Source organism: Lampris incognitus, chromosome 9, assembly GCF_029633865.1.
Source record: "Lampris incognitus isolate fLamInc1 chromosome 9, fLamInc1.hap2, whole genome shotgun sequence".
NCBI classification, from domain to species: domain Eukaryota; kingdom Metazoa; phylum Chordata; class Actinopteri; order Lampriformes; family Lampridae; genus Lampris; species Lampris incognitus.
The window spans coordinates 20,161,302-20,185,813 of NC_079219.1; the positions used below are offsets into that span (position 1 = coordinate 20,161,302).

General features: G+C 47.4%; 1 protein-coding gene across 1 annotated transcript in view; it reads left to right on the forward strand.

The window, feature by feature from the left end:
- Nucleotides 1-2,531: 2,531 nt before the first annotated feature.
- zgc:113232 (uncharacterized protein LOC541546 homolog) overlaps nt 2,532-24,512 on the forward strand; it is a 60,739-nt gene continuing 38,758 nt past the window's right edge. The window contains exons 1-3 of the mRNA XM_056286941.1: nt 2,532-2,552; nt 20,032-20,113; nt 21,069-21,134. Of these exons, the coding sequence (XP_056142916.1) occupies nt 2,532-2,552; nt 20,032-20,113; nt 21,069-21,134 (169 nt within the window). The remainder of the gene's footprint in view (nt 2,553-20,031; nt 20,114-21,068; nt 21,135-24,512) is intronic.

Consider the following 24,512-nt stretch of genomic DNA (forward strand, 5'->3'; position numbering starts at 1 on the left):
AGAAATAAATAGAAATAGAAGATAGAATAAGAAATAGAAAAATTAATGAAATATATAGACGCGTGCACCATGCTGCAGCATATAACACCATATCTATACTGTATTACTGCAGCATGAAACAAACAGCACAAACAAACACCCGACAGGGTAAAATAAGTGGAAGGGCCAGTCTAATGACTATTGACTCAGAGTGTCTGACACTCTGAGGGAGAGGTTGTAAAGTTTGATTGCCACAGGCAGGAATGACCTCCTGTGGTGCTCTGTAGTGCATTTCGGCAGAATGAGTTTGTTACTGAAAGTACTCCTGTGCCCGACCAGCATGTCATGGAGTGGGTGGGAGACATTGTCCATGATGGTACATAACTTCAACAGCATCCTCCTCTCAGAAACCGCCGCCAGAGAATCCAGCTCCACCCTGACAGCATCACCATTCTTGCGGATGAGTTTATTGAACCTGTTTGCGTCCGCTACCCTCAACCTGCTGCCCCAACACACAACAGCAAACAGGGGAGCACTGCCACCACAGAATCATACCACATCCTGAGCATTGCCTGGCAGATTTTGAAGGACCTCAGCCTCCTCAAAAAGTAGAGAGCTCTGTCCCTTCTTGTAGAGGGCGTCAGTGTTCTTAGCCCACTCCAGTTTATTGTCTATATACACCCCCAGGTACTTGTAGTATTCCACAGTGTCCACGCTGACCCCCTGGATGGAAACAGAGGTCACTGGTGTCATGTCCCTCCTCAGATCAACAACCAGCTCCTTTGTCTTAGTCATGTTGAGCTACAAATGGTTCCACTCACACCATGTGACAAAGTTTCCCTCCACAGCCCTGCACTCAGCCTCCTCGCCCTTACTGATGCATTCGATTATAGCAGAGTCATCAGAGAACTTCTGAAGATGGCAGGAATGTGTGTGGTAGTTGAAGTCTGTGGTGTAGGGGGTGAAAGGGAAGGGAGACAGGACCGTCTCCCTCCCTTGATGATGAGCCATTTGCTGTAAGTTGAAACTAGCAATCATTTGGTATGAGAAATTTCAAACTGGAGACCTCGTTTTTGAGAGAAATTTAATTTCTATCCAAATAGTTTGCACAATCCCACAGAAACTTGTGCATTAAGGACCATCAGCCTTCCCAGGGCAACATCTGGCCTTGTGCCTCAATGTCAGAATTGGAGTATGTAATGGATAGATTAATGGAATGATGGAGATTTGTGCTTCAAGTTATTTTCAGCCAGTGTTAAACATCAGGCTTGGTGGCTCTCCAAGTCACCATTGTATAGATATTAAGTGAAATATAATATTTAGTGACCATGCAAGTTCCAAGTCATATCTTTAATGTAAACCCAGGCTTGGCATATTGAAATCAGTTGTTAAAAGAGGTTGATAGTATTTGAACATGGATGGGGACAAATAGTCAAAACAGATATTGATTTATTTGTGGTTGACAAGTCAGAAGTCAACAGACTTTCCTGATGAAAATATCCAAAACAATGTCCGTGTTTCTCTGTTTATGAAAAATGTCTGTTATATTTCGTCTCTAAGGAAATTCAGTCATGGGCTGCAAACAAAATGGATGCTTGAGGTTTTACAGGGGACACGAATACACACCGCTGTCCCTCGTTTTCATTTGATTAGTTCCTTATCAATTCCCACTTCATTTGTTTCCACTGTCTCTTAACAGTTTGGCTCAGTTTGACTCAATTTAGTGCGGTTAAAGTCAGCTTAGTACACCAATCTTCATTTACCCCTGTCGGATAATTTTCACAAGGGCCATAAAAAGCAATGATACACTACAAACTGCAAGAGAACCCCTACATAAAAACAATATCCTATGGGGGGAAAAAATACTTAAAAAACAGGTGCCTTGATAGAAAGGATAAAACTCAGTTGGTCTTGGATCCATGTAAAACACACACACACACACACACACACACACACACACACACACACACACACACACACACACACACACACACACACACACACACACACACACACACTTGTATCCCTATACTTGTGGGGACTCCTCATTGACTACATTCATTCCCTAGCCCTTAACCTAATCCTTATTCTAACCGTAACCCCAAAACCAAGCCCTAACCCTAAAATAGACCCTTTTCCTCATGGGGACCCATAAAGGTAGGTGGTTTCTAATTTTTTTTCTATCCCAATGGAGACCAAATGTCCCTATTAGGATAGAAAAACAAGCACACACACATACACCCTGCTGAATCTCCATGTCATCTGCTGCTGATATGGAGTTCAGGGCACACCGTTAGGTATTTCTCACCCTTTTGAGGAGGAGGGAGGGAGGAGAGGAGCCTTGGAACCTGAGGGATCCTGGGGAGAAAGACAGACAGAGGAAGGAGCAAGAGAACGGGGACCAGAGACAAGAACAGACTGAGAATGCTGTAAGAAGATTGGCTCGGAGAAAAAGTAAAACCAGGTCCGTCTCTGCGACTGGGAGAGCGTCCTGCACTCCTTTTGGTTGTAACCTGAGTGGACTTAACACCGACCCAACACCTCACCTCACCATGGGAGCCCCCACAGTCCAGGTAAGAGGGGGCAGCGGGAGCTGGCTTAACACCCCAGGGCCTCGCAGGGGGATTTGGGGGCCAGTTATTTTTTATTCAGCCAGCTGTAAAATGGAGAGAAGGGTCCAGGAGTGAATCAAGGTTGAGTTGTATCATAGGACATTGAATGAAAACCATCATTTATTTAGGCACCGTTAAGTCAGAATAAATAGATTGCAGCTGAGTTTGTGTGTGGCAAATCTTAAAAGCTATTTAGCTGACTTCCTTATTTAGCTTGCTTCAGTCTCAATTGTAGCAGGACACTTGGGGTGCTTGTTTTGTCAAGAAGAAAATCATTTATTTTTTCTTTGAAACTTAGAGATAACTGAGAATGTAACCCCTGTTTTCTTGCACAATGAGAATCTATGCAGTGTGTGTGTGTGTGTGTGTGTGTGTGTGTGTGTTTTATACATTTCACACACAAAAAATATTTTCTGTGGTTATGGCTTGTTTGGGAATCATTTATTTATTTATTTTTATCTTCTGAGGCAACAAGACCTTCCTGAAGAGCTTTGCTCAGGAAGACCAATGGTCAGCGTATAAGCAACATGATCTTTTAGTACGTGTCAAGTTCTTAAATAGATAAAACATTTATGAGTGAAATGAAAATCTTTTTTCTCCGTGCTGTTTCTGGCTTATTTCTGGAAAGCAATACTAGTTGAAGTTAATGGGATAAGACGAGTGCCTCACCTCACTGGCCCAGGGGCCCTGCAGGGCAACGTGACCCACTCGTTCACACTGGAAAAGACTCCGCCCACCCCGGCCCGCTGCTACACAGGATTCATGGTACAGAGTCACCTGTTAGGCTATAGCCCACTGTGATTACATGCATCCCTGCTGAGTTGAGGGCAACATTTTAGATTAACAGAAGGCAGGTAATGCAAACCAGCTCAATGCAGCTACACCTGTGCATCCTGCCTTAATATGTACACCAACTGTAGGGAGAGTGGATTACATTTGGACACCATGACACTACAACCTCTGATGTCTGAGAAATGTTTCATAGGAAGGCCCTTGTGCTTATATTCCACACAAGATTTCTCTCCAACCTATATCGAGATACATTTTTTCTTGACGGTGCAAACACAACTCAAAGCCCAACTGAAAAATTGAAGAAAAAAAAAACAACTCAGCAATATCCACCATTCTTCCTATTTTTGAGAGAAGTGCCCCTGCATCACTCCCAGTGGGCAGACAAAAAAGGAGGCTCCACTACAAGAAAAGTCAGTCTTGACATGGGATTTAATCCTGAAATGACTTGTGGAACCCTTTTTCTCTTCACTTGAACTGAAATAATCAGCAAATATGGAAGTAGCTTCACTTTTTGTGTCTTCCCCTGGTTTCAAGGTCTTTAGTGACCAATTAGGGCAGGTCATTCCACAGTTTTGTTTTTTTTATCTGCGTTTGAAGTGTGAAATCACCTCACCTGTTGGTTTGTTTTTTTCCGCGTTTTGAAAAAAAAATGTTAGAAACTATTTACTCAGCTGTAAGGCTTGCTCTGTTGGGCAGGTATTGCAGTTTGTGAGCAAAAGTCTTCAGTGTCTTTGAGATAGTCCTGGAATGTGAGAGGAACCTGAGAACGGCTGAGATGATGGCTCTGCGGTTTCTTTCTGACAAAGAGTCTTCTCTGAGACCCCTCTCTCACCCAGATATCACGTAGTCTCGACTAAACTCTTGCAGAAGTGGACAACCCCGAGCGTCTCCATGACAGACAAGCCCTGGAACAGCCGGCCTGTAATAAGGTGACCACCTTTTGTGGCACTGAGACCATGACGGTTTGAGTTTACCTGTCGCCGGCAGCCATTCCTCTGCGCTCAAAGACTCCACAGAGTCTTCATAAAGGCTTAATGAGAATCGGTCCTGAGTGTTTAGTTTAACCACTTGATATTTAATCAATAGCTCTACTGAGGGCATCTCAGTGAAATAACATAGTGGTTACATGTCTGCATATTTGCTGGACACACTAGCAAATTAATGTTCTTGTCTTTATTTTGTTTAACATATTAAAGACATTCTCCCCGTGTCTACGTGGGTTTCCTCCCACAATCCAAAGACATGTTGGTCAGGTGAATTGGCTGTACTAAATTGTCCCTAGGTGTGTGTGTGTGTGTGTGTGTGTGTGTGTGTGTGTGTGTGTGTGTGTGTGTGTGTGTGTGTGTGTGTGTGACCCTGAGAGTAGGATAAGCGGTTTGGATAATGGATGGATGGATATTAAAAGACATGTAAAAATATGCAAATCAAAATGCAAATATGTAATTTCACCCAGGAACACCGACTAATTTTTGAAAGCTATAACATTTCAGCTTCTTTTTAAAGCTACAGTACTGAATATGCAAAAAAAGCGCCCTTGATATCAACATCATGAACACTTTTCTAGTTATCCTTTATAATGGTTACTGTTGGGTAGGACTTTTCCACGGGGGGGAAAAGTGAGTTTTCGTCTTCACCATAGCAGCCAAATGTGGAGCAGGCGGGATCCTGCAAGTTTGAAGAACCAGAGTTAGCTTTGTTAACAGGCAGATATGGCTAACAGTCTAATGGCTAAACCTCAGGTACAACCATGTTTTCTTGTTTGACGCTAGGGAGTTACATTTTGAATGGACATCCTGGGACAGGTCCTGGGATTTATTTGGAGAGGTCAAACACCGCTGCAATTAGCATTATCACAGGGCTTCAAATTCCCTGACACTGACAGACTTCCTGTTTTACAGCCATTTAACAACATGTCCCCTCAATAAAAAAAAAAGAAAAAAAGAGTCATAATAGACAGAAGTGGCTGACAGTTTTTAGGGTAAGCACGGGATTTACAAAATGATCTCCACATTTGGAGCATTTTCATTCCCATGGTAGAAACATCAACATCAACAAGTCAGGGGGCCCCTAAGCCATAGCCTCTGTGTTAAGTCGCCATTATTAACTTCTCATTTCTCACAGCGGAGTTGAAAGACTTAGTCAATCATATTAAGAACAGCCTGCTGGCACTTTTTTTTAGGCTAATTCTTTGTTACTAAAGATAGCTTCAACTGAGCTCACATTTGTGATTGAGTGAGATGTATTTTGTTAGTGCTGCTGGCTTTAATTCAGTGTGCCTGTGCTGTATATCCTGTTGAGGTACAGGTGAATTCTTATTCACTGTGCTGTTGGCTTTGACTACCTGTGTGAGAAGGGGGCTTTTAGGATGTGTGTGCCCAGGGGACCATTGTATCATGGTCTGTCTGTGACTGCCGCATAGCATGCTGCACCACGGTGAAATATTTGAAACTCATGGGGCGTCCGAGTAGTGTAGCGGTCTATTCCGTTGCCTACCAACACGGGGATCGCCGGTTCAAATCCCCATGTTACCGCCGGCTTGGTCGAGCGCCCCTACAGATACAATTGGCCGTGTCTACGTGTGGGAAGCCGGATGTGGGTATGTGTCCTGGTAGCTGCACTAGCGCCTCCTCTGGTCAGTCGGGGTGCCGGTTCAGGGGGGAGGGGGAACTGAGGGAAGAGCGTGATCCTTTCACATGCTACGTCTCCCTGGTGAAACTCCTCACTGTCAGGTGAAAAGAAGCAGCTGGTGACTCCATATGTATCAGAGGAGACATGTGGTAGTCTGCAGCCCTCCCCGGATCGGCAGAGGGGGTGGAGCAGTGACTGGGATGGCGCGGAAGAGTGGGATAATTGGCCGGGTACAATTTAGGAGAAAAAGAGGGGGAAATTAAAAAAAATAGATAAAATATTTGAAACTCGATCATTTAGATTGAGGTCTAGAATATAATGTCTGTCAGTGACCTTAGTCCTAGAACGTCTTAACAATGAATTAGTCATTTAATGATGCTATATTTTGAGAATGAAGCTTTGGACACCCCATCGTAAAAATGTGTCAGAGGTCCTTATTTCATTAGAAATGTGTGCTGCATCTGAGTAAATAGGCTAGGTGTTATGAGTCGTTTTCCATTTATAGGAGAGGGAACTTTTTGAATTAGGTGCTCATCTGTGTTTTGATGTCATGGAAAGACAGGCCTGGGAAACTGCATTTTCTGTAAATTTCTGCAGTCTTTAAAAACTTAGAGACAGTGAAAGGGGTGTAATTTCCTTCACTTTGCAGACTTGATTCTCGATCTTTTATTAGATATTCAATAAAAAAAGGGACAGACAATGGGGTCAACATGGTCCTTGTGTTATGTCTGTGTAACGGGGGCAGTCCTATGCTGTTCTTTGCTGGTCAGCCTGCTGCACGCCCGTCACTCTCATCATTAGCTCTGCGTTGGGTTCTAGTTGGGTGGGGCCCCAGGTGTTGTGGGGGGCCCTCAGTCTCTCATCATCATCATCATCATGATCAAGGAAGGAGGGGGGACACACAGGACTCTATTTGGCCCACCTTGCCATTTATTTTGGTTTCAAACCCTTCGACAAACGTCCAGTCCTCCAGCGGGAGCGGTGTTTCTTACGGACGTGGGGGTCGAAGTTCAACCACTGCCCGGACTTCACTCGTGTGCGTTAGAAGGAGAAACCGTCCACGGGACTCCGATGCAAGAAAGGATAAACAAGTATTTTATCCCACAGCTTGCAGTATCTTCTTACAGGGATACTCAAGGTTACGTTCTCCTCAACCAGCAAAACTGTCCTACGGTAAGAAACACGTGTGGCTCGGCTCGATTGCTGCTTGAGACTCCTCCCACAAAACAAAAATGGCCTCTCCCGCGTTCCCTCTTCCATGTACCCACAAGACATCTCTCTTAAAGCGACAGTACACGTATATGACGGTCGTTGTAAAACATACATAAAAGTAAATAATGACATAAAATAAAATGTAGTAAACACAAATAACAGCACACAGACAGGATTTGGTGATATTTCATACTCAAACAAAATAAAATAAAAACATTAATTTTAACCTGGTTACATTCACCCCCCTGAAATTCACCAACATCCTGACAGCAGGATAAAAAGAGAAAGAGGAAAGGAAAAGCCCATCACTGACTACTGGCACAAGTGAAAAGAAGGACCTAGTCCTCCAGTCAACTTAGGAGCTACCTCGGTTACGAGGTCCAGAAAATAATGAGGTTGATCAAGTCTCAGAATTCCCTTAGATCAATGTGACGCCTGATACGCCACACCATGCACTTGGCCCAAAACAACCCTGTCTGATAGACACCTAATAACTCACATTAAACTAGTTTGAATGACTCCAACCTCCATCAAAGTTCAAACCCTCACACTCCGTAGAAATGGCATCTGAGCCATAGATTCTATTAACCTGTTCACTGACCTCACCACCCTCCCTGTGCGTGTCCTAACCCGACCATCGCTCTCTACTTGTGTGCGTGAGACAGTGCAAGCTGCAACATCTGTATCGAGTGAGGGTGGTGCCTCTGTGTGCGAATCAGTGTGAGATATAACACCTACATCGAGTGAGTGTGATGCCTCTATGTGTGGTGCATGTGTGTTGTGTGGTGCGTGTGTGTTGGGTGGAGACTGAGCAGTGGCCCCCACAGGACTGACTACCAGACTAGACGGAATGAACTCTTCCGCTTCTGCCCACTCAGATCTAGGCGAGTCTCCAAGTGATGAGACTGCTAGCCCCACTGCATCCCCTGAGACCATCAGGACATCTGCACTGTCCTCCTCATCGGACTCTGCGCAGTCAAACAACTGACTGGTTGTACTGGACTCCTCACCCTGATCTAACTCAGGTAGGGGCAAGAAGTTGACCTCCAACAAACGGTTCCTGTGCACCACCCTGGTGTGCCCCTCTGGATCCTGAATCTTGTAGACGTGGATATTGGGGTTGACACCGACAACCGTGTACACTCCGTTCTCCCATTTGTCAGCCAACTTTCTCTTCCCTCGCTCACTCTGGTTCGCAACCAAAACACGATCCCCGACAGACAGGACAGTGCCCTTGGCATGTCTGTTGTACTGTCGCGCCTGATGCTGCTGCTCAGCCGTGGAGTGCTTCTGAGCGATCTCCATTGCACTCCTTAGACAGGAAAGCAGAGACTGAGCATAAGAGTCATAATCAACAACGTGAGGGTCATGCAAAACCTGCCTGAACATAACATCCACCGGCAGTCTTGGGACACGCCCATACATCAGGAAGAAAGGCGCGTAACCCGTGGTCTCGTGAACAGTGGCATTGTACGCGAGCGTGAGAGAATGGATCTGCTGAGGCCACTGTTGCTTCTGCTGAAGCGGAAGGGAACGGAGCATATTCCCCATCTTGCGATTAAACCGCTCTGTCCCGCCATTACCCATAGGATGGTAGGCCGTCGTGTGGGACTTCGCTACACCCGCCAACCTGAGAAGCTCTGCAATCAGGTTGCTCTCAAAGTTTGTGCCCTGGTCAGAATGTATTCTCTCCGGTAACCCGTAAACACAGAATACATGATCCCAGAGTTTCTTGGCGACCTGCTTCGCTGTTTGATTGGCGCAGGGGAACGCGTGAGCAAGCTTAGTGAAGTGGTCAGTAACCACTAGGACATCGACCGACCGCTGCTTACTGTCCTCAGCGGACCAGAAATCCATACACACAAGCTGCATCGGTGCGGAGGTTTTAATGCTCTCCAGGGGCGCGCAAGCAGCTGGCTCTGGGGTCTTCCCAAACACACATCTCCGACAGCATCTGACATATGCGCTGATATCCCTCTCCATGTCAGGCCAATAAAAACGCTGCCTTGCAAGAGAGAGAGTACGGTCCTGGCCCTGATGACCAGCGTGATCGTGGATGCCAGACAGTGCCTTGTCTTTCAGACTCAGAGGTAAAACATACTGAGACCTCCTCTGCTTGGACACTGGGTCCTTTGTCACCCTGTACAAGACACCATCATTGACTTCCAACTTCTCCCACTGTTTCAGCAGCCTGAGGACCTTCTGGTCAGCACCATGCCTCTCACGTCTCGATGGCCGCTTCCGAACAGCGACAAAGGGCAACACCTTGGAGATGCAGGGGTCCTGCTCCTGACTCAACCTGAGCTCCTCGGTGGATAACATTGGCAGTGTATCCTGACCACCCGACAGATGCTGAACGTGCTGGACCAAACTGAGTGCTGTGAATACTGATGCATCAGGCCAGTCACATTTGGCTTGACAAAAAGCCCTGACCTCAGCTGCATCACAAGCAAACCCAGATCGCGCACTACTCACTGTTTGGGACTGGCAACTGAGTCTGAAAACATCCTGCACAGAGTCCCCCTCAACCCCGTCGGCTTCCTGAACAAGGGCCGGGTAGGGCTCCCTAAGTAGCCTCTGACTGACGGGCTTGGAAAAAGGGTCGCGACTCAAGGCATCCGCCACCACGTTTTTCTTCCCTGGCAGGTGTTTGAGATCGAAAGTGTAAGACGCCAACTTAGACACCCAGCGGATCTCACACGCGTCAAGCTTCGGCTTCGTTAGGAGATAAGTCAGCGGATTATTATCTGTCCAAACGGTGAAGCTTTGACCCTTCAGCCAGTGGCTGAACTTTTCACAAACACTCCACTTCAGCGCCATGAACTCCAGTCTATGAGCTGGATACTTCCGCTGTGAGGCACTGAGGGACTTGCTTGCAAAACCAACAGGTCTGGCCTTGGACTCTCCTCAGGGCACTTGAGACAGCACCGCGCCGAGTCCGTCCAAAGACGCATCGACCGACAAAATGAAAGGCACCTCAAAGTCTGGATGGGCAAGCACCACACACTCCAGTAACATCGTCTTCAACAGATCAAATGCTTCCCCACATTCCACCGTCCAGTCTGCGGAGGTAAGCTTACGGAAGCTGCCATGGGGCTTCTTATCCTTAGCTGACCTCCCCCTCCTCTTTTGTCCAGCTGTAAGGGCGAACAGGGGCTTAGCCACGGAGGAGCAGTTCGGGAGGAAATGCTGGTAGTAAAATACCATACCAAGGAAAGATTTGATCCTACGAACAGAAGGCATGCACCCATCACCTTCCATGAGATCCTGCACTGTCATGTTGGAGATGACCTCTACTTTGGAGGGATCGACAGACACACCTCCGCCATCAACCACGTGGCCCAAAAACCGCACCTGCTTCTGCAGCAGATGACACTTCTTCGGAGCCAGGTTCAAGTTGTTCTCCCTCAACCTCTGAAACACAGTTGCGGAGCCTCGACAGAGCCTCAACCTCTGACGGCGCGAAGACAAGAAGATCATCAAGATAGCACAAAAGCTTCGTGAATTTCAGATCCCCAAAGATCCCAATCATCATTCTCATGAAGGCTGCAGGGCTATTACAAAGGCCCTGTGGCATGCGATTGTATTCATGCAACCCAAGGGGAGTCGTGAAAGCAGTGTACTTCTTGTCATCTTCATGCATTGGGATGTTGAAGAAGCCAGAGGTGAGGTCCATCGTACTAAAGAGGCAGTTACCACCCAGCGCGGCAAGACAGTCCGACTGGTGTGGCAAGGGATGAGCGTCTTTCAAGGTCCGAGCATTCAGCCATCTGAAATCAGTGCAGATCCGAAGCCCGCCATCCTTCTTCCATACCATAACCAGCGGTGAAGCGTATGCGCTCGAGGACTTCCGGATAATCCCTTTCTCCTCCATATCAGTGAGAACCTGTCTCAACTTCTGATAGTGGGCTGGGGGAACCCTCCTGTAGGGCAAGCGAAAGGGGCGCTTACCCACCAGATGGATGCGATGTGTGTATCCTGTGACCTCGCCACAGTCCAGAGAGTCCCTGGAGAAGATGTCATGGTACTCGGTGAGCAGCTGAGTGAGCTGGGACTTGCATGCCTCACTAACCTGACAGGAGCTGAGGTCAATGTCACTGAGTCCGAGCTCTGACAAACTCCTAGCCGGCTGGACAGGGGGACAGGCACTATCTGTGGCGTTGGACTCATGCCTCCCTGCAACTGATTGCAGTCCCTGGAAAACATTAAAGTCCTCAATCGCCAAGCATGGAAACAAATCAGCCAACTTGCAGTTCCTTTTCAGCGTGATGGCTTTGTCAGATGGATTGACAACAGTCATGGGTACCCACCTATCACCCCAGAGCGGTGTGACAAGTCGACCTACGAGGACACTGCGTGGCATGGCCTTGGAGTCTGTCGGCTCCACAACAACAGTGCTTCCAGCTGACATAGGCACCTTAGCAGGAAGTCTGCCCCAGACTAAGTGCTCGTGCCTCGGTAAGAGTGTCGCGGCCTGGGTGAGCTTAACAGTACCTATCTTCTCAGGAACTGCACCACCCCTCCAGCGCTCTACATTCGTGAACATGGACAAGAACTGTTCAACGTCAGGACTAGACGGATGTTCCTGTCTGGACGCGATGTCCCAGTACTCAGTACCACTCTTGAGTACATGGGCCACATGTTTAATGACGTTTGTGCCGACTATCAGATCATCATGCTGACCGGGCACGACCAGAGTGGGTATGACAAAGGAAACACCATAAAGCTGCATGTTGAGGTCATAAAAACCATCAGGCCTAGTCTCCAGACCACCGCAGCCAATCAAGACAATGTTCTCTTCAGGCTGCTGCTTCTCAGGTAAAACACCCCCAGAGCGGAGCTTCTCTACTGCATTTTCACTGATACTGCATGACATAGAGCCAGTATCCAACATGCCATTAAGCTGCACACTCTGGTTGACAAGAACAGGAGCATAGAACAAGTCACTGAAAGCCTGAATCCTCTGTGTCGCCTGAATGACCATACGCGAACCCTGAGGTGCTTTGGCACACTTGTCTTCATACAAGTGAGCCAGGTCGGAGACATCAGTGAGGGATACATCTACATTACCCACACCATCCCTCTCTAGGTGTGGGTTTAGTAGTTTAACGGACGAGACTGACGACCAGCTCTTCCACCAGGCTGAGAACGGAGCTGGTTGGGCGGCTGAGGGTGAGGACAGTCCCTCTTCCAATGACCAGGAGACAAACAGTTTATACATCGGTTCTCCCGGCTGCAGTGGGAAAATGTGGAGTGATCCGGAGACTTACAAACCCTGCACAACCTCTGTGGTGCGTCTGGCACCCGCCCTGCGGCGTTAGCTGGCGGTTGAGTCAGCGTCGGTGTCCGGATTGCAGCGCTAACTGGAACCTGAGTCTGCATTGTGACCAAACGGTCTAGCAAGCTCACCAAACTCCTCATATAGTCATCACCGCCAGAGACAGGTGCGGGAGACGGTGCGGGAGACGGTGTAGGAGACCTTGCACAAAATGGTATAGGAGATGACGCATGAGCCGGGACGGGAGATGGCACCACCGGCACAGTCGTGTTCAAGTCGGGAGCCATGTCGACTACAGGGACATGAACCTGTGAATGGAACCTACGCTCTACCGCGCCTGCTTCACGTTGTCCACCTGCAGCAACACGGGACTTCCTCTCCAGCATGTGCTCATCAAGCCTCTCCTGGATCTCGCTAGCAGACCATTTCCCTGCGGACTTGAACTTAAAAACATTGGCAAGAGACTGATCTGGACAGTGTTTGATAAACATCATGCTTACCTCGTGGCTTGGCTCTTCAATACTACGGCCCTGCCACTTCAAGCATTCGTCAGCCACCTCCACTGTTTTATTAAGCCTAATCCAATACTCCATAGCGTCCTCACCTGGCTTGGGCAGCGTACTGTAAAAGTCCGCCAGGGGCATGCTCGAGTATGTGAGGTCACTTAAGTGTTGCTTCAGTACATCAAAAATAATGTGGGGGTTCGCTATGTGGTCGACAGATGTGTTGCGCAGCTTTATCCTCACCACGTCCCCTGCTTTCCCCATAAGCTTAGCTAGAATCTCATGTGACTGCTCACTAACTGGAATGGCTCGCTTCCTCAAATACAAAGTCATAAGGCTCTCCAACTCATGAACTTTAAACTTATCAGAGCTATTGCCCCTGAAAATAGGAGGCTCCCTAGCGTCTGTCTGCATTACTACTCTAACACTAGGAGCTGTCTCCAAACGCTGTTCAGCAGACCTAGCACTGTCTGTGTGTGTGTTTCTAAGCATTTGTGTTTCCTGCAGCTTAGCAGTGATTGACTCTCCTATCTTCTCTGCTAACCGAGTAATGAGCATGGCTAACTCACCCACTGGCTGCTCGCTGTTACCTAGCACAGCCCCTTCGCTGATACCTGGCCTGGCCCGTTCTACGTAGCGTGTGGAGGTGAACTGAGGAGTGCCAAATGTGGTCGGGTCTCTAGGTCCTGGTGCTCTGGTGTCTGGTTCCCCGCCCTCTAAGAGCTGCCCGAAACTCCTACCTACACCTAGCCGTAAACCCCCACCCACATCTAACTGGTACCCCCTCTCCATAGCACACTGGCGATCCAAAAGATCCTGATCAGCAATGTTACCCCCACCTACGTACGAACCACCCTCTGCCATGTTCCTACCTCTAACACTCAGATAAAATAAAAAATAAAATAAAAAAGTGAAAAGCTCAATTCATTTAAATAATTGAATCTAGAAATCACTAAGAGATTGAAACAATCACACACAATCAACAAATTCACCAATAGATTAATCACATATGCACATATCCAGTAGTTTAGATCAATAGATTATTCACACGAGTCCTTCAATCACATCAACATTAACCTTTTTTCCTTTTTTTTTTCGTGTGTTTTTCCTCCTTCAGTATATACAAATGTCCTGTTCACAAGCCCAGTCCATGGTAACCACAGCTATGACTGTCCAGTGCCCACACAGCTCAACTCCAGTCCACTGTAACATGAGTGTACAGTCTGTAGAAATACCTGAGGACGTCTGGGGCTTGATGACGACAGCAGCCTCCCGCGGCGAGCAACTGATGTCACTCTCAGGATCCAGGAGGGTCACGGCACCAATGTAACCGGGGCAGTCCTATGCTGTTCTTTGCTGGTCAGCCTGCTGCACGCCCGTCACTCTCATCATTAGCTCTGCGTTGTGTTCTAGTTGGGTGGGGCCCCAGGTGTTGTGGGGGGCCCTCAGTCTCTCATCATCATCATCATCATGATCAAGGAAGGAGGGGGGACACACAGGACTCTATTTGGCCCACCTTGCCATTTATTTTGGTTTCAAACCCTTCGACAAACGTCCAGTCCTCCAGCGGGAGCGGTGTTTCTTACGGACGTGGGGGTCGAAGTTCAACCACTGCCCGGACTTCACTCGTGTGCGTTAGAAGGAGAAACCGTCCACGGGACTCCGATGTAAGAAAGGATAAACAAGTATTTTATCCCACAGCTTGCAGTATCTTCTTACAGGGATACTCAAGGTTACGTTCTCCTCAACCAGCAAAACTGTCCTACGGTAAGAAACACGTGTGGCTCGGCTCGATTGCTGCTTGAGACTCCTCCCACAAAACAAAAATGGCCTCTCCCGCGTTCCCTCTTCCGTGTACCCACAAGACCTCTCTCTTAAAGCGACAGTACACGTATATGACGGTCGTTGTAAAACATACATAAAAGTAAATAATGACATAAAATAAAATGTAGTAAACACAAATAACAGCACACAGACAGGATTTGGTGATATTTCATACTCAAACAAAATAAAATAAAAACATTAATTTTAACCTGGTTACATCTGCACACATCGACAGTGCTGCATTTGATTTGGTGCTGTTCTATTGTGCTGGGATCGATTGGTGATGCCTGCAGGCTCTGGGTTGTTTGATCGGGTCTGCCTGTGATGCTGTGTCAGTCTAAATAAAGAATGCAACGTAGCGGTTGTGTCGAGCGACAGCGCTGTGTCCTGACCTGATTTCTAAATACAATATTGGCGACGAGGATGGCTGATATCTCTCTCCCACCACCTGCCCCCTTCCTGGCATTACCTGGCGAGCCTCCGGTACCATGGACTCACTGGCTACATAGTTTTGAAAATTACATCATCGCCTCAGGGCTCGACGACGTGAGCCAGGCTATGAAGACGGCTCTTTTGCTACACTGCTTGGGAGCAGAGGGTCATCGTGTGCTCGGGACTCTGGGGAACGTCACAAACTTTGACGAAGCTGTGGGACTTATGAGCACCCATTTCGCTGCTCCACAGAGTGCCCTCTTTCGGCGATTTCTATTCCGTCAGCGACACCAACTGCCTGGTGAGTCTGTGCAGCAGTATGTAGCTAATTTGCGAGGGCTAGCTAGCTCATGCAAGTTTGGCGCGCTTCGGGACGAGATGGTTCGCGACCAGCTAATCGAACACACCAACAACGCAAAGGTGCGTGAGACTCTCCTGCTGGAAAAAGACGATCTGCTGCTGTCCAGCGCAATTACCATCGCACTACAGGTTGAGGGAGCAGCTGAGTGTGCTGCTGTGCTAAATACACAGCAAGTGGCCACCTCCAGTCAAGCTGCCAACGACTCCTCCCTCTACTCACGGCTGCCCCTCGGGACGCAACCCAGCCAGAGCGAGGCGGTCGCCGACTCCACTGGGGACGTCTTGCAACTGCAACGACGGCGTTCTCGGCCCCGCCCTCAACAGTCCTGTGGTAACTGTGGGTCTCGGTCTCATATGTTTCAAGGGCTCAGAACTGCCCTGCCCGTGGCCAGACATGCCGTAGCTGCGGTAAGCACAATCACTTTGCCAACGTCTGTCGATTTTCCCCGGCTGGGTCAGAGGGCCACACCCCCCAGTCTTCAACCGCCGTCATTCACAAGGTGAGCTCTGAGCCAGTGTCATTCAAATCATGCACAGTCAACATTAATGATGTGTGCATCCCCCTGCTGTTGGACACCGGTGCAGGTGTGTCTCTCCTGAATGTTGATACCTACAGTCAATTTTTCGGTTCATTGCCACTGTCCACACCCTCAGCTGTCCTCTGTGGGTATGGTGACTCCAAAATCGATCTGGTTGGCTCTCTCCAAGTGACTGTCCGCAATGGAACCAAGCTGGTGCCCAATGCAGTTTTTCATGTGGCACGCCATGGGGCCAACCTGATGAGCCTGGACCTGTTCTCCGCTCTGGGGTTCTCCCTCTTAGACACAAGGGGGGCAGCAATCCTGACTGTTGCCACACCTTGGCAGCAGAAATGGCCATCGCTGTTTATGGGGCTGGGCTGCCTCTCCGCCTTCGCCCATCAACCTCTCCTCAACCCTGCTGTGAAATCTGTCATCCAACCACTGCGCCGCATCCCGTTGGCTCTCCGTGATGGGGTCTCTGCCGAGTTGCAACAACTGCTGGAAGCTGGCATCATTGAACCGGTGGACGCGTCACCTTGGGTCTCAAACCTCGTGGTGGCTAAGAAGAAGTCGGGGGCCTGCGTGTCTGCATCGATCTACGTGCAGTAAATAAGGCAGTGGTCCCTGATAAGTATCCACTGCCCACCTCAGAAGAACTCACTGCTCAGTTCTATGGCTCTGAGGTGTTCTCCAAGCTCGACCTCAGACAGGGGTACTTACAGGTGCCCCTCCACCCCAGCAGCCGAAACGTCACAGCCTTTGTGACACATGCAGGAGTGTTTCGCTACACCAGGATGCCTTTCGGTCTCAGCTCCGCCCCTAGCTGCTTCCAGAAAATCATGGTCTCCGTGCTGGCTGGCATAATGGGCGTGGCCATTTATCTGGACGATATAGTGGTACACGGGCCCACCAGTGAAATCCACGACAAGCGCCTCAACATGGTCTTCGCAGCCCTGTCCAAGCACAAGCTAACTCTCAATGCTGAGAAATGTGTCCTCTCTGTGCCAGCCATCGAGTTCGTCGGGTTCCGGCTGTCAGCGAGCGGTGTAACTCCACTACAATCCAACGTGGACGCCATTCAGGCCATCCCTGAGCCCAGCTCGGCCGCCCAGGACGCCTCCTTCCTGGGTATGACAAGTTACTACCTGAGGTTTCTTCCCCAGTACTCTGCGACCACAGCCCCCCTGCGCCAGCTGCTGCGTAAGGACGAGCCATGGGTGTGGTCAAAGGCATGCAGTGACGCTGTGCGTGATCTCAAGACTCAACTGACTTCACCACCAGTGTTGGCTCACTTCGACATCTCCAGCTCCACCTTTGTGACCTGTGACGCATCAGCCACAGCGATAGGGGCTGTGCTGTCTCAAACCCAGAACGGTGTGGAGAAGCCCATCGCCTTCGCCTTCCGTGCCCTCAACCTGACCGAGCAGCGGTACTCCGTGGGTGAGCGTGAGGCGTTAGCCTGTATCTGGGCTTGTGAAAGGTGGCACCTCTACCTCTATGGCCGCTCCTTCACCCTCAGGACAGATCACCAGGCCCTGACAGCGCTGCTGTCCACATCTGGGACAGGCCACAAACCCCTGAGGTTGCACCGCTGGTCTGACCGCCTCCACCAGTACAACTTCAGCCTGCAGTTCACCCCAGGCAGAGACAATGTTGTCGCCGACCTGCTCTCTCGCTCTGTCTCCACCCCAGCTCCACAGACGGACACTGACTGTGTGGAAAAGGACATTGTCCAAATGCTACACACACCCCTTCAGGCCACTGTCTCTCTGCAGAAGTTGAGGGCAGCCTCCGAACAGGACCCTGTCCTCTCCCAGCTCCGCACCTACATCCAGAACGGCTGGCCTCACAAGGTCCCAGAGGAGCTGGCTGCGTTCGCCCGAGTCAGACAGGAGCTCTCCTGCTGGAACGACACCTGCGTGGCACGTGGGTTTTGCACAGTGGTCCCAGCTGCTCTCCGTGCACGTGTTTTGAATATGGCGCATGAAGGCCACCTGGGAATTGTGAAACTGAAACAGCGCTGCCGAGACCTGGTGTGGTGGCCGGGGATAGACAGAGATATTGAGGCTCTGGTGAAGGACTGTTCTGCCTGCCTTGTGAGTGGCAAGACTGGCCACCAGGCTCCCCCACCCCTGCAACCTCTCGCCTGGCCCTCTCAGCCCTGAGAACACCTGCAGTTGGACATTTGTGGTGAGATACATGGAGTTCCCCACCACCAACGCTTCAAGGTGGTCGCCTACGATCTACACTCAAAATGGCCTGAACTCACCACTTCCGGCACTGTGACCTCACAGATCATCATCAACTTCCTGGACTCTCTTTTCTCTCGCTGGGGCCTCCCAAAGACCATCACCACTGACAACGGCCCTCAGCTGGTCTCTGCTGAGTTCACTGCTTATCTCGAAAGCAAGGGCATCCGTCATATACGCACTGTGTACTACCACTCCCAGGCCAATGGCGGCGTTGAACGTTTTCACCAGTCACTGAAGAACGGCCTCAGAGCACACATGGCCCAAGGGTGCTCTTTCATGCAGGCCATCCGTCACACTCTGCTGCACTATCGGGCCACACAGCACTCGACCACAGGCGTCTCCCCAGCCTCTCTCATGCTAGGCCGGGAACTGTGCATGCCCCTTGACAGGCTCCGCCCCTCCACACCCCAGGCACCTCCCTCTGGGGTCAGAGCCTCAGTCACTCGTTAGCTGACGCGGATGAAGCAACGGTTTGACCAGTCAAAACGAACCAGGGTGCCAGACATCAATGTGTCAGACTGGGTCAGGGTCCGCAGGCCCCACAGGGACAATAAAATGGCTTCATACTGGTCCTCTCCTCTCCAAGTCACCCGTCAGCTGGGCCCAGCCACTTACCTCCTCAGCGATGGCACTCGGTGGCACTCCAGTCGTCTACGGAAGGTGTCAGCTCCGCCACACACAGCTGGTGACACAACCTTAGCCATTCCCTCGGCATGCGAGACGCCCCGGGGCTTCATGCAGCTCCTACACGGGCCCCAGACATTCCTGGGCCTCAGCTTCCCCTGCCTTCTCCCTCCCCACCTCGGCCTGCCCAGCCTCAGGCCACCCCGCGACCTGTTCACACACATTTACGCCCTGGCCACCTAGAGGACTTTGTGTCAACCTTTCATGTCTGAAATCCTGCCGGGGGGGGGGGGGAATGTTATGTCTGCACACATCGACAGTGCTGCATTTGATTTGGTGCTGTTCTATTGTGCTGGGATCGATTGGTGATGCCTGCGGGCTCTGGGTTGTTTGATCGGGTCTGCCTGTGATGCTGTGTCAGTCTAAATAAAGAATGCAACGTAGCGGTTGTGTCGAGCGACAGCGCTGTGTCCTGACGTGATTTCTAAATACAATACCTTGGCATTGGACCACCTAGGCTCTTGAAACCCTGTGATCACCAGGAACTTCACACAATTTCAACAACCTAAATATCTGGAATAAAATGAGACATATAAATGCTAGCTGGTTAACAAAGCGGTTGGTCAAGTATATCAAATTAGCAGCCGAGATCTTTTCCTGGCACTCTCCTGGTGTAGCTGATATCGCCAGGATGGTTTTGTTCCAACGATATCATGATTAATGTTGCTCCAGGACCATCACTGCAACTGACCGATCATGTTGTGCTGTCGTGCCTTTGTGACTCGGGGAAAAATACAGTTGTGAGATTAGGTTGTGTTAGCGTGGGTTAGCTATCAGTTAGGTTCAGGTTAGCTATCGTTAAGGTTAGGTTAAAGTTAGGGTCAGGTTGAGGTTACGTTATATTAGCTCTGTTGGGAACACACAACCCTGTGCACAACAAGTGTCATTTTTGTCTTTTATAAACTGGCATTTATTTTTTTCTCTTTTAAGTGTTTTGTTGTGTGTTTCTTCCAGGTGCTCTGGCGGCTGATGGTGCTTGGTCTGTACGCGCTCCACTCCCACGCTCAGGAGGAGTACTACTCCAGCTATCACTCAGGTGGGAACAACTGTTAGCACAGAGCTTAGCGCTTGCAAGAGAACCCCATGTATATTTTTTCAAGTAGTACCTTTTTTTTAATGAAATGTGTGTAATAAGTGCTCTTCAGCACAAGTCCAATTATTTTAAGAAAGGGAAAAAACCAACATGGTGCACCTACGCGCGGCATGTAATGGGTTTAATAAGCCAAGAGCAGAGATTTACTACCTTTTGTAGCTGAGCAAAGTACCATGTACGGTTTTTACTATTTCTGAAAACATGCTGGAAGTATTTTCTGTTGTGCTATATTGTTCTTCTTGTTGTGCCTTCTTGTGTTTTGTGTAACTGTAACCTTTGCAGGGGGGCTGCAGATACAAATTAGTTTGTAGCTAATTCTGTTTTGTTTTGTTTTGTTTTTTTTAATTGTGCATGGTCTCTGTTAGATTAAATAGATAGAATGAACCTCAGTGCCTTGGTGATATATGCAGGAGATACCATCAAGTCGAACCCTTACCAATATGTGGCAGCATAGTGTCAGGGACGGTAGGTCACAGCCGTGGGGTGGTGCAATTAGATGACTTTGCTGTGTAGTTTTGCATTCAAAATCCCTATATCAATTTGCTAATTGATAAAGCGATTTTAACCTGAGACCTCTCGTGCCAACAAGCCTGCGGTGCCCTATTATTGAACTGGTCTAATTCCCAGAAAGTCTAATCAGTACATCTGGACCCAATATTTAGTGGGAGAAACATTTCATCACTCATCTAAGTGACTTCATCAGTCTCAACTGACTGCAGGTATCCTCAACCTTAATCCACAGGTATCCCCAACCTTTGATGAAGTCACTTAGGTGAATGATGAAAAGTTTCTCAATATAAACGCTGTGTCCAGATGAACTGATTCAACATTCTGGGATTTCCTTACTTGGATTATTGAGCGTGCATCAGGACAACCGGTCTAATTGTCTCTTTCCTAGGTGAGGAACACACCTATGAAGGTTCTCTGGTTGACCACTATGACAACTCAGTCTACCCGCACCCAGGTAAATGGCACGGATGATTTTTGACAAATATTCTATCGATTTCAGCCCTTGTTGCACAGGTATCTTGGGATAGATAGCCTTTTCAGCTGAATCTGCATTTTGTTCATTAGTTACCTTTTGAAAGGTAAAATGAAATAGAAAGGTTTCAAACATGTTGACGTATCTTTCTCAAGCATGTGGTGAATGATATCAAGTAGTAGTAATACTAATAATAATAATAATAATAATAACAATGATAATGATAAACTTTATTATATTATAGCCCATTTCTAAACAAGGTTACAAAGTGCTTCACAGAACAGGATAGAATTGTTAATTGACACAAAAAAACATTGTAAGAGAGTAAAATAAAAAAGCACTAACAAATAAAGCCATAAATAAATTAATAATAAATAAAGCCGCTGCAAAATGGACAACTATGTGCAATAATCCCATGTGCTATTTTGAGCTTTAAAAGCCGCTGCTATCTTTTATTTTCTCATTATCATTTTTGCTACCGCACTTATTTTTACTACCTCGCTTGTTTATAGTAAATGTTGTTTGTTCTTGTTTTTAAGCTTGTTTTTTTTTTTTTTTAATAATTTACCTTGTCTGGTGTTGCTGGTCTGACAGTCACGGAATGAAATTTCTTTGTGTGTGCACAATGACAATAAAGTCTTACCTTATCTTATCTTATCTTATCTTATCTTATCTTATTTTATCTTATCTTATCTTATCTTATCTTATCTTATCTTATCTTAAAATAAGAGCAAAAGGGAAGAAAGCAATTTATTGATCAAAAAAGTTACAAAAATATGTAAAACTAAAGATAAAAGTAGTATAAATAAATAAAAACAAATATCAAACAATTGTAAAAGCTCTCATAGAAAGAAAACTTTTAAGAAGAGATTTAAAAGAAGCTAGAGACTTGTTTTGTTTTAGTTGAATAGGAAGAGAGTTCCAAAGTGTGGGGGCTCTAACAGCAAAACTCTGATCACCCTTTGTGACAAACTGAGACCTGGGAATAACCAGCAGGGCTCCATCTGTGGATCGTAATGTTCGAGAGGGCTTATATACCAAGTCAATAAATTGGAAATGTAAGTAGGAGCAAGATCGTTTAAGGCCTTAAAAGTGAGCAATAGAATTTTAAAATCAATATGAAATATAACAGGGAGCCAGTGTAGGGAGGCAAGCACATTAGTGATGTGATCATGCTTTTTTGTCTCAGTAATGAGCCAAGCAGCAGCGTTTTGTACTACCTGCAGATGGAGGGAGCCCTTGATAATACCTGAATAAACTGCATTGCCATAGTCCCAAGAATAGATAAAAGCATGCACAACTTTTTGCAGATCGGCAATTGATAAACATGATCTAATTTTAGAGATTACCTTGAGCTGGAAAAAGCATGACTGAACAACATGTTTGATTTGTTTATCAAAACTGAGGTTAGCATCGGATATTAGTCCAAGATTCCTAGCAGCCTATTTAAGACTACCTGACAGACCACCAAGATTAGTATCAAATGGGCTGATGGAATTTGGGGGACCGAATGGAATGACCTCAGACTTATCATCATTAAATTTAAGAAAAATTTTAGACCTCAAGGATTTAATGTTAGAGAGGCAAGTTGTGAGATTTGTTAGGGCACTAGGATCTGTGGGTTTTAGTGACATGTATAATTGAGTGTCATCAGCATAAAAATGGTAAAACACGTCATGATTTTGAATGACCTGGCCAAGGGGCAGCATGTATATAGAAAACTGAAGGGGGCCAAGAACTGAGCCTTGAGGGGCACCACAGCTCAAACCGAGCCATTGAGGTAAGAGTTACCCACAACAACAGAAAAGGTTCTGTTGGAGAGGTAAGAGCATAATAAACCAAGAGCTGAGCCCTTGATGTCAGCCCAATTCTCTGAGCGATGTAAGAGGATACTGTGATGGACTGTGTAAAAGGCAGCACTTAAGTCTAAAATAACTAAAATCGAGCAGTTACAGCTGTCTGCAGTGAGCAGTATATCATTAGTAACTTGAACTAGAGCTATCTTGGTACTATGAAGTACTCTAAAACCAGACTGGAAACTAATAAAAATACTACATGTTCATAAAAGAAATCAGTTGAGATGAAATTACCCTCTCTAGAACCTTAAATAAAAAAGACAATTTGGAGATTGGTCTGTAGATACTTAAGGACAGGGGATCTAAATTAGGTTTCTTCAGCAATGGGTAAACAATGGCATGCTTAAAACTATCTGGAAAAGAACGAGAGGCCAGAGAATTATTAAGAATTTGCAGAATAGCAGGGCTAACAGTTGAAAATACCTCCTTGAGCAGCTTAGTGGTAATGATGTCTAAGGTACAAGAGGAGGAGTTCATATTGGAGGCTGAAATTGTAATTGGTTGAAACTGGGTAAAAGAGGCAGAATTTACATGGGGAATGGAAAGAATGCAAGGGCCAGGCTAGATTTGGGACCTGGTATTCTCCACCTTATTTATAAAATGAGCGAGAAAATTTTTGGACAGCTCAACATCAGGTTCAAAAAAAGAAGTGGAGGGACCATTAATAACATAATCAAATACCCTAAAGAGAGCTATAGAATTGTGGTTATTTCTAGATATCAGTTCAGAGAAGTACACTGATCTCTAATCCTTAATTGCCTTCTGGTAAGTTAACATTTGGTTTTTAAAAGTGTTATGTGTTAATTCGGACTTGCTGACCTTTCATTGCCGTTCGGATTTTCTGCGGAGTCTTCTAAGGGTACGAGTGTGATCATTCAGCCAGGGGAGATCATTTGATTTTTGTTTCCTGGTTTTAAATGGTGCAATTTGGTCGAGGATGGCTAGGCACTGATCATTGAATGAATTTAACAGTGCATCTGGATTGAGGGGGGATAAAGAGGGTTTAAATTTCCTTTATTAATCCCCTTTGGAAATTCAGTTACTGCAAATTAACCCATCCTTGCTGTGATCTGTGTAGCTAGGACAGTGGGCTGTCACCTTCATGCTGCGCCTGGGGACCAACTCCAGTTCTTTTCCCATTGCCTTGGTCAGGAGCACAGACAGAAGTATAAACCCTAACATGCATGTTTCTTTTGACGGTGAGGGAAACCGCACAGACACGGGGAGAACGTGCAAACTCCACACAGAGGACGGCCTGGGATAACCCCCCAAGGTTGGACAACCACGGGGTTCGACCCTAGGACCTTCTTGCTGTGAGGTGACAGTGCTAACCACTGGGCCACTGTGCTCATGAATTAAAAGTATTACAGAATTTAATTGCAGAATCAGCGTTGAGAATGCGAGAGTGTGTTTTAGGATAGCGACCAGGAATAGCGAGCTGTAGTTGAACTTTGAAAACAACAGCTTTATGGTCAGTTACAAGCATATCTACCAGATTAAGACA